The sequence below is a fragment of the Capricornis sumatraensis genome, chromosome 5 (assembly GCF_032405125.1).
Source record: "Capricornis sumatraensis isolate serow.1 chromosome 5, serow.2, whole genome shotgun sequence".
NCBI classification, from domain to species: Eukaryota; Metazoa; Chordata; class Mammalia; order Artiodactyla; family Bovidae; genus Capricornis; species Capricornis sumatraensis.
Window position 1 is genome coordinate 93139071 of NC_091073.1, and position 10964 is coordinate 93150034.

Below are 10964 nucleotides of genomic sequence, written 5' to 3' on the forward strand. Positions count from 1 at the left end.
GAAACATTGATTTTTTTTTCTTTTAAATAAAGAGAGAAGACCATCTCAAAAAGTGTTTCACTGCAATACACAATCTGGTTGACCAGTATTTGTTAGTTCCTGGAAACTTTGAGAAGTCAAATAGACCAGGGTGGGTATTAACACAGCTTTGACAGCTTTCCCATTTAGTCTTTGCATCAAAAACACAGTTAATACTGTCAATAGTCCAACCTGAGCTAAGAAACCATCTGTCAGAGATGTAAGGAATTCCAGCCTTGGATAGAAGGTTGGATGTTATTAATCTTCATGGTTTCTTTAGATCCTTAATTCTTAATTGTGGTAAAGATATATTTTCTTCTAAATGGGAAAGTTGACCCATGTGACTTTTGGATTATAATAGAATTTTTAAGAGGTTGAGATGAACATTAAACTTCTCTGTACGTCAAGGATCAGCCTGTCTGTGTCTGTCTCTCCCCCTAGGAACACTCTGGTTATTTGACCATTTATGCAAAGAGAATTCAAAGATTAAAGAAAAAAAACTCCATATGTACAATCTCCTTATATTAACAAAAAATATGTAAAGGAAAATTTATACACGTCACAGTTTAATTTACAACTTGGGTTTTTAGCAACTAGAAGTCATTGCCTGTATGATAGCTTCACGTCTCCATGTTAAATATTAGAAAGAGGTCAATTTTAATGAACAGAGGTCCACACAGACAAGTGCTATTTTTATATATTCCTCTGGTACCACATCTAAGAATAGAAAGAAAAAAAACAAACACACTGGCAACAGAAAAGAACCATCTTTCCATCCAGCATAAACTGAGGCACGTGTTTGATGGAGAAAAGGGAAGAGTGTTTCATTTAACTCTCTCTGAGTAAAGGATCTTAGTTCTGTTAAGCACTGTTGGAAAGTATGTTGGATATTATATTTAAAATTTAAAGGTAAAGTGTTTTTTAAAGTCTTTTAATACAAGCAAGCATCAATTTTAATAAAATGCTGTCAAATATTACAATACAATGACTTATTTATCATTCCAAGTCTATATCATGAGTATAACTTCCTTTCCAAATATAGTGATTTTTTTTAATATACTTTGGAAATGGAAAGAGAACCGAAGTAATCTACCAAAATTCTTTCTCACCATCTTTTTTATATAAACCAGGTCAATCATGCCAGCAGAGACTATTTCAAAACAGTAGAAATTATTGTCCTTTAAAGGGGTAGGATTAACCAATTCATAATTCTTAAACAACAAAGCACATCATATTTTTCTAAGCTGAGTTTAACATAAAATGTCAAATATTTGTAATGAAATATTTATAGTTAAGTACAGCAAAATGTATGAAATACTGAAATGGATTATCAACATTGCTGGAGTCTTGGTATAACACAGAAACATCTATATTAATTGATACCATGAAAAACTTAAAATTTCTCTTTAGATTGAAAGCTGAGATAGAATTGATTTAAAATTTAAAGCACTTTATGTAAGAAATTTCAGCATTGCCTAAGTTAAACATGGAATGAGAACCACAGTTTTTTGTTTGTTTGTTTGTTTTTAATGTTTTTCTATTATGAACTTTCTTGGGACTTTTCTGGAGCCCCAGTGGTTAAGATGCTGTGCTTCCAAGGCAGATGGACTGCATTCAATCCCTAGTGGGGGGATTAGCATCCCAAATGCCATGTGGCCAAAAAAAAAAAAACCTTTCTTCAACTCTAAGGTGATTAACTGAATGGAGAACAAGTATCTCTGCAAAAAATTTTAATTTGGGGGTTGTATAGCTCTTACAGTGAAGCTCATTCTGAACGCTATATTAAAGAAGAGAGCCTTAATTATATATATATTTTCTTGCTTGTGATATGAGTTTATCTTGCATTTTGATACATTATTCTTATATTTAAGATCATCTGACTTCAGATGAGGAACTCTACTGCAGAGCACTGCTTGACTAGAAAATCTGTCATCTGGGAATTAGAGTCAGGCTGACTGTCAGTTATGCCTCTTGGTATTAGCACCCTGTTATTTCCAGAGACTAAAAAGGCAACATGAAAGAGTATCTTTGCTACTAGTATCTAACTTTTATACAGCTGCCCTTGCATCTGTGATAGTGCCAGAGAAGAGAAAATACAGATTGTAAGGTGAAATCCACTGGAGATCCCAAATCACTGTGGTCAGTAGGTTGAGGCATGCCAACCTTTCTGTTAAGAACAGAGCCAAGAGTCCAGTGTACTTGGATTCTGTCTAAATAGCTGTATGGCTTGATTACTTAACCAAGTTACTTCTTTGGGCTTCAGTTTCACTGTCCTCATGAGAAAGAGTTGTTAGAGGTTTAAGTAAACACATATGTGTGTGTGTGTGTTTGTGCCAGTGTAGGAGACGCAAGAGACCTGGGTTTGATCCCTTGGTTGGGAAGATCCCCTGGAGTAGGAAATGGCACCTACTCCAGTAGTCTTGCCTGGAAAATCCCATGGACAGAGGAGCTGATGGTCTGCAGTCCATGGAATCACAAGAGTCAGACATAATTGAGGGAATGAGCACACACACACACATACACACACACACATGTATACTTAAGGTATATATATCATATACGAGTTGTTGTATCTTTAATTTATATCATATATGAGCCTAAAATATTATGTATTACTTAAAATTAAATACATATATATGAGACATATGTAATATATTCATTTAAGATATATGTAAATATATACATATATTTATTTAAAAGTGTAAACATATGTTAATAGTGCAGTTCTTGGTAGGTGGTAAGCGCTACCTAAATATTAACTATTATTATAATAGTTAATATTGTACTGCCTTATCATTTCTATATCTGAACTACTAATGAGTAACCAAGTTGATCAGTCTGATGGTTCTTTCCTTTCCTTGCTTTTTTCTTGAAAGGTTCAAAATTGCAACAAATGTTACTTTTAAGAAGTTGAGTAAACACAGAAGGAGAAGCCCTAAGGCAAGGTGCTGAATTAACAGACAGGCTAATCACTTCCTGAATACAAATGAACAGGGCTCTTTGTAGAACTAGTACCAGGGACCGTTAATGGGCTTTTGTTTTAGAGACTGATGGATTGATATTCCAGGGAGAACCCTGAGGAGAACCCTGGCAACATCTCCCTCTCATAACCTATTACTAACACTAAAACAGTAGCCTTGCAAATCAGCATAATCTCATATAAAAATCAGTGCACTCACATTCTAATGTGAGCTCCATCAGGACAGAGATTTTTGTCTATGTTGTGTCACGGCTGTAGTCACAGAGTCCAGGCAAGTGCCTGAAAAATAGCAGGCTCACGATAACTATTTCTTGAATGAATTGAATCAATGAAAAATCTTGGCCTTTCTTTTAAATAGGATTAACATTACAAGCAAAACAAACAAAAGAGCAAGCTTCTTTGATGACTTTGGCCTGAGAACGCTGGTTAGCAGTCTAAGCAAGCTGAAGGAGCAGCATGTGAATGACAGCAGGGTGAACATATACGTTTAGCCAGTATTCCAGAAGCTGAGAATTTGGTTACGTCTTCATTGGAATGTGTGTTGTGGAGCCATGCCATACTTAACTTCGACTCACGCACATGTGACAGATTTAAATTACAAATACTTTGTCCGGCATCTGACTAACTTTAGTGTCTAAATTTACATTTTATTTTTCTCCCCAGGTTTTCAGAAATCTTTTCCACAAAGTGACACTTTTATTCTCTGCACACAGTTAATTACTTCCAATCGTTTCTACTCAAGCTTTGACTGTCTAAAACAATCAGTGTGACAGAGGAGAGGAGCAGCAGAATTGAGCTGATCTCCCAACAGTCCTGCTGTGAAGTGAAAGTGTTAGTTGTTCATCACGTCCAACTCTTTGTGACCTATGGACTGTAGCCCGCCAGGCTTCTCTGCTCATGGGATTTTCCAGGCAAGAATACTGGAGTGGGTTGCCATGCCCTCCTTCAGGGGATCTTCCCAACCCAGGGATTGAACCCACATCTCTTATGCCTCCTGCACTGGCAGGTAGGTTATTTACCACTAGTGCCACATGGGAAGCCCTTTTACAGTGTAGGCAAGCTAGCAATTTGAATAGGAATATATATTAATTTGTATACACTCCACGCTTTCCTAATTATCTTTATAAACAAAAACTAAGAAGGTATTAGTCATCCTTGGATGAGCTATACTCAGTTCTACTTGTCTTTTCTAAATATAATAAAAACACAGTAAACAAATTTAGAGTACATTATTAATTGATTAGCTATGATTTCTCAAATGGTTCACATCATCTTATTTAACTTTGGAGCTTCCAGACTTTCAGAACAAGTCACCAAAGAGCTATCATTGATTTATAATGCACATTACTACATTGGACTTTAGTCCAAGAACTCTGTATGGGACCCAAAGGAAACGGAAAAATGTTTACAAGTGAGCCATGGCAGCAATAGGCTGAAAACACATATCTGTATTCTCCAAAAACAATTAGGGCTAATACAATTAGGGTGAATATTCTAGTTCATTTTATTCCATGGGATTGCTTCTACTCTTGAAACTCCATATAGAAAAGAGTCCTTAGGGTTAGAACACTATTAAGGATGGTATAATTTTGCATGGCCCTTGCACATGTAAGGCAGACATTTTACGTGATTGCATAAGGACTAAAATTTACAGCCAAAGATAACACAGGATCTGATTAAAGTTAACACATTTGGCGGTTAAGGCTAATCCACAATGGAAAGCAATCATTTCCAGGAAGGAGATCAATATCTTAACACAGTGTTACCTGTCTGAGTTGCTAGAAAAGATTTCTTATCTAAAAATTGATTCATAGGGTGTGTTTTCAAATTTTTCAGCTTCTTTTCATTTGTGTGCTATACAGAGGCACTTTAAAAGCTATTAATTGTAGTTTCAGAAGTACAAGACACTGGATTTCAGCAGTCACTGGTAAACATGGCAGGAAATTAAAATGACATTGGATTAAAAGGAAAGTAAACAAATCATTAAATCAGAAAACTTCCCCGAATCTTGTAAAAATCACTGGTGTCTGAGTTTAAGAACTTCCTTACTTAAAAAAAAAAAAAAAAAGTAAATATCACCAACCTACGCCAAGTAAGTGCAAATAAGTGAATACTACAGCTTTCTGATGTTAAGGTATGATGGTTTGCTGTTTGGACTAGTGAGGGTTTTAAAATATTGATGAGTTAAGTACTTTGAGTTACATTTCCTGCAATATTTCAAAGTATTATCGTATTATACATACGTTCCCAATAGAAAAACTAAAATGTCGAATAAAACAGGTTGGTGGTAAAGTTTAGCAAAAGGTATAAAAATTAAAAGGCTAAAAAAAAAAAAAACCTTCGTTTTATTGTGTAAAAATAAATCGCCTTCATTCATGAGAATCCAGTGCCCCCTTTTTTTGGTCTTAGTTAGTTGGTACGTATTGCACCCGCCACAACACATTGGAAAGTAGGTCCTGGTACACACTAAGGAATATCCAACCAGGTAAATACATCAGCGTGATAAGGCCCATGAAATTGAGCGGATAGTGAGAATAGTCCCAAGAACAGGCGCCCCAAGTGCGGAGTCCCAGGCCCCAGGACAACTCCCACGCGTAGATGAAGATCACGTAGAAGGGTACTCGCTTCCAGGTGCCCCAGCCCCGACTGTAGTGGAGGTGGAAATAGAGCTTTTCCACCACAAAACTGCAGCTGCCGTACATAAAGAAGGACCAGAGCGACGTGTGGCCGCTGCTTGTCCCGTCCCCGGGCCCCAGCAGGTTAAAGAAGAAGGTGAAGAAGATCTCATCCAAAAAACCGTGCATTCCGAAGAAAAGGAAGCGGAGCAGGTCCGGCAGCCCCTGGTTGGGGGCTCCCCCGGCGCCTCTGCGACCGCGAGGTCGCCGCCGCCGACCACCGGCTGTCGCTGGCGCCCGGAAGCCCGCAGGGGCGGGGGGCGCGCCCCGCAGCTGTTGCCGCCGCTGGTACCTCAAGTGCAGGAAGCGCTTCAGGAACACTTGGCAGTGGTAGAGCGCCAGCACGTACTGCAGGGCCAAGTCCAGCGCCCCCGGCGCCGCTGCGCCCCGCGGCCCGCCGACCCGGCAGAGCAGCGCGCCCGCCAGGGTCTGCAACCCCACGTGGGCCGAGGGGTAGAGGAGGAAATTGAAGACGAAGGCGCTGGGGCAGCGCCGCTGCTGCAGGTAGACTTTCTCCAGGGCCAAGTGGGTGAGCGAGTGCAGGAGGCAGCGGTAGGGCGAGGAGAAGCCCAGCATCCGGAGGTCCGGGCGGCGAGCGAAGCGGTGCGCCGCGGACAGGAGCACGTCCAGGGTGACCCCGTGCATCCCGTAGAAGTAGAGGCGCATCCAAGCGGGCAGCGCGGCGCCCTCGGCCGGCGCTTCAGCAGTGGACAGCGGCTCCGGGCAGCTGGCGGCAGCCTCGCTTCCCCGCCCTCCTGGGGCCCCCGGGCGCCTCGCCGCGCCGCCCCTCCGCGCGGGACCCTCGTCGTTCGCGTCGCTGCCGGCCATCGGCTCGGAGGCTGCCCGGGCGCCCGATCCCACGCCGCCACCGCCGCCGGGTGCGCGGAGCTGCTGGGCGGAGGGGAAGAGCCCCGCGCCGCCCTCCGGCCGCTGCTGGCCCCCGGGGGGCGCGCGGGGAGCTCCGTCCCAGCCGCGACCCGGCGGCGGCCGGAGTTGCTGCGATCCGGGGACGCGCGGGCCGCCCTGCTCGCGGAGTCCCCCCGCCGCGGCCCCGCGGCGCCCTCGCCTCCAGTCCCCGGCGAGGTGCCGCCGGCCGGCGCCCGCGCTCACCCTGCGCGGCCTATCGGGCGCCGAGGCCCGGCGAGGGGCGGTGGCGCCGGGGCCGCGAGGAGAAATGCAGACACTGGTGCAAACCCCATCTCCTCCGCGGCTCAGCCCCGCCGCCTCTGCTGCAGGCTGTGTAAGCGTAACGCGAGCAGCGACGCCCCTTCCCCCGGCCCTCCCCATGGCCCTCTCGGCCCGGGTAGACCGACCTCTCCCGCCTTCGCTGCCCCCCTCCCTCCCCGCCCCAGCCCGGAGCGCGGAGCCCCGCGGAGTCCGCTGGGGAAGGCCCGGCCCTGCCTCTCCCATCGCGTCCCCCGCTCTGCACCCGGCTCCGTGGCCGGGCAGGAGGCGTTGGCTGGGGCGGAGGCACCGCGCGGAGAAACACCTAACAGGTGTGACAGAGAGCCGGTGGGCATCCGTTTTATCTAGGGGACCGGGGCCAGGGCCTGGCTGGCGAAGACGAATGGCGAGACGCCACCGACCAGAGGCTGGGCCCGAGACCAAACTGTGGTGCTGTATATTTAATGTCCTTTTTCAAAGCCAGCTGTGTCCCAGTCACTGAGGATAAACCCGAGACTCCAGGGCGGCCGGCCCCCGGCGGTTCCCTGTCGTGGGAACCGCTTCGTCAATCTCTCCTGCAGCGGTTTGTTTGCTCCAGTCCAGGGGCCTGAGTCTCCACGAAGTTATAAAATGATTGGAGGTCAGTAGGGTCAGGCACTGCTTTATCTTAAGTCCGGAATAGTACCTTTGCTTGTATTGGCACATCCCGGTGCCGATTTTCTTCCTTGCAGAACTAGGTCATCGCAGAAATGGAGAGTGAAATAGAGAGCAGAGCAGGAATTCGTTTTCTCTTTTCTTTGGAAGCGGAGAGGGTGGGAGGAATCCAGAATTTCGGTGTGTTCCATTGCTTTTTCTCCAATTTTTGAATCAGGCTTAGAATTGGAGATAACCTTCCAGGTAAGTTATACTGACAACTCCACACCCCACCCCCCCCGGAAAAAAAAAAAAAAAAAAAGCCCACAAATCGTGTCTAGGCGGAATCTAGGTAAGAGTTCTAATTTGTAAGGAGTTCAGATGTTTCCCGGCTGGAAAGCTTTCTGGGGGATTTCCCCCCACCATTGGGAAAATTAAAATTCCAAGGTAGTTCCTCCATTTTTAAAGCAATTTCTCTTCATTCTCTCCCCTTCCTCATTTCAACCTTACAATCTGTGGTTGCTCAATTGTTGGCAAATTAAGGAAGAGAGAGAAATAAGTGTAGTGAGGAGACACGTTTTAAGGTGGTGTTGACACTTGAGTAAGGCTGAAGTTCTGACTGTTTTTTTAAAGCTTGACTAAAATGTGGTTACTTTGTAGATTTCTTTTGACAGTTGTCAAAAGTCAGAGCGGCTAGGGACTGAATCATCAGGCAGCAGCTCGTCAAACCCATTTTGAAATAGAGTTAGCTGCCCAAAGGCCTGAGCAAATACAGTGAATGCTGGCTCCCTAGAAATACCACCACCATTTAGCTTTGCTTTACCACCAACATTTAGCTTTGCTAAAGCAAAACTGAGTTTGTTGCTTGTCGTGGCAAAAAAGCTCTGAATCTTGACAAAAAGTCTTAGTAACATCTTGGAGCGGGGAGGACCTGCATGCGTGCTAAATTGTTTCATCCCTGTCCAACGCTGCCATCCTATGGACTGTAGCCCACCAGGCTCCTCTGTCCATGGGATCCTCCAGGCAAGAATACTGGAGTGGGTTGCCATGCCCTCCTCCAGGGAATCTTCTGACCCAGGGACGGAACTGAATCTCCTGTGGCTCCTGCACTGCCCCTCTGAGCCATGGGGCAAGCCTAGGGAGGACAATGTTGGGCTACTTAGGAGATTTTGAGAGTCTAGTTGAAGATGGGTCTTTCAATACAAGGGCTTGGTTAGAATTGGGTAACAATTTTGATATAATGGTTTAGGTTTGTTATACGTAACAAGGTGAAGGTGTGAGGTGAGGGTTTCAGAAATGTTGAGAATAAATAGTAACCTTTTTTTATCTCCCTGGGGAAAGCTTCCTGGAATAGTAATACTGTGTTGAGGAAGAGAATAGTAAAGTCATGCTAACGAAGACAGTTAAATAAAGTCATACCTTGTAGACAATAAACTATCAGTGGTGTATGGTCTTGGGTTTGCACAATCTAATTGTGAGGACCAGTTTGAAATTCAAGAGGGAAATGATTTAAGTAAGGACAGATAAAAGGAACAGGACTGATACTGAGTTCTGAAATGACGCTCATCCTCAGTATGGGTAAAGGGTGGGGGAAGGGGAGGGAGGTTGATTAACAATTCAGTAATACCAGATCTGTATACTATATATTAAAAAAAAAAACAATTATTTTTTTTTGGCTATATCTCACAGCTTGTGGTATCTTAGTTCCCCAACCATGAACCAGGGATGGAACCCAGCCAGGTAATGAAAGCAGCAAGTCCTAACTACTGGACCACCAGGGAATTCCTGTATTCCTATATTTGTGAAAAATTTGTATGCATATTTCTACAGTTTCATTTATTTTATATAATCTTTTCTTTCTTAATTTCTTGTATTGTATACTAAAGTTCCAAATTAAAGAATTTTTTTCTATACATTGCTTAAACAGAGGTGATTATTATTGCTTGTTGCCAAACACAGAAAGATTGAATAATAGCTCATAAACTTTTTTGAATATAACACTGTTAGGGAATCATCATAGAAACCTGCCCTGTTGTTCTATTATTAATATATGTCTTCTTTTTAAAGCTGCTTCTTTTTAACTGTATTCCTTTTACTCTTCTTTTCTAATATTCTAACAGGGGAGTCACATAAGTATCAGAAAAGTTTCTCTTTGTACTTCCTCCTGCTGGCTTTTTTATGTCCCTTTGTATTGTTAATTTTAATTTCAGCCCTTCTTTTTTGTCCTGGGAATTTCTTGGAGCTCCTAGTTTATACCAGGAAGGCTGAGAGTGGGATTTCCTTGAGTGGGGCTCCCAAGGAACAGTCTTGGAATAAACTCTCTTAATTCATAAAGCTTGAAAAGAAAGCAGTAAGTTGTTTTGATAAAGCTTGCTTAAAAAATAAAATTTCACCTTGAGCAGTGTCAAATCAGAAATACTTCCAGTGTATAATCTGTGCCTGCCTTGCCTGCATGTGCCTTGCCTTAAGTGCACCAGGGAGACTATTTTCCCTACCCCAGTTAATTCCTTTTTTTTTTTTTTTAAGGAATTGGCTTCTTTTGAATAATAATCTTCCCTTACATTGATTAGTGGCTTATTGGTAACATAAATGATCACAGTTAATGGATACCACCTCTTGAGTCCTTTCTTGGCAGCTGTACACTTCACATATCAATACTTTGTACATTGTTTCTCTTATTTTTGTGAACGTATGTTAAAACTAAGTTGCAGAAAATTTGCTTCTCCAGTATATCAGCTAATAAGCTAAAAGCCAAGCTGTGAAGTTGTTTCCATTTGAACCTAAAGTTCATTTGTGCTATACTGTCTTACTTCCTCTATTTTCATATTGAAGCCATCTCAAATAAGTTGAAACTGTAGGTTTAATAAGAAAAGAGATCCATTCTGTTTATAGTTTCAGCGAGTATTAATTTGCCGATCCAGTGACTGGTAAATTAACTCCTCCCTAGTTACTCTCTCCCTTTTGTTATCATGCTTTTTCTTTTAATCATCAATCTACACAGTCATTTTTTATACTTTTTTCCTCTATGTAATTAACTTATTTATTTTACCCTTCTTTCCTTCTGGGTTCCTTTACAAATTGGTAAATGACTATGAGGCTATGTGGAATGGGTTACTATCTGGTACTTATGCAAGAATAGATGGAGTTAGATGATAGGAAAATGAGTATGGAATGCAAACATATTCCTGTGAGTGCTTAGTGCATGTTTTTGACTGAGATTCAGCACTACCACTTCCTGCTGTTCCAGTTGCTTCACCCCTGTTCATGGTTACTCTAATCTGGGGTTTTCTTGGCAGCTCAGTGGTAAAGAATCCGCCTAGCAACGCAGGAGATGTGGGTTTGATCCCTGGGTGGGTAAGATCCCCCGGAGTAGGAAATGGCAACCCATTCCAGTATTCTTGCCTGGGAAATGCCATGGACAGAGGAGCCTGGTGGGCTATAGTCCATGAGGTCACAAAGAGTCAGACAGGACTTAACGACTGAAGAGCAACAGC

General features: G+C 43.1%; 1 protein-coding gene across 1 annotated transcript; it reads right to left on the bottom strand.

Annotated features, from left to right (window-relative positions):
- Positions 1-5403: 5403 nt before the first annotated feature.
- On the bottom strand, positions 5404-6501 carry TMEM229A (transmembrane protein 229A). Its single transcript, XM_068972367.1, has one exon. It carries the CDS (start codon positions 6499-6501, stop codon positions 5404-5406), a length of 1098 nt encoding a protein of 365 aa, XP_068828468.1.
- Positions 6502-10964: the final 4463 nt, after the last annotated feature.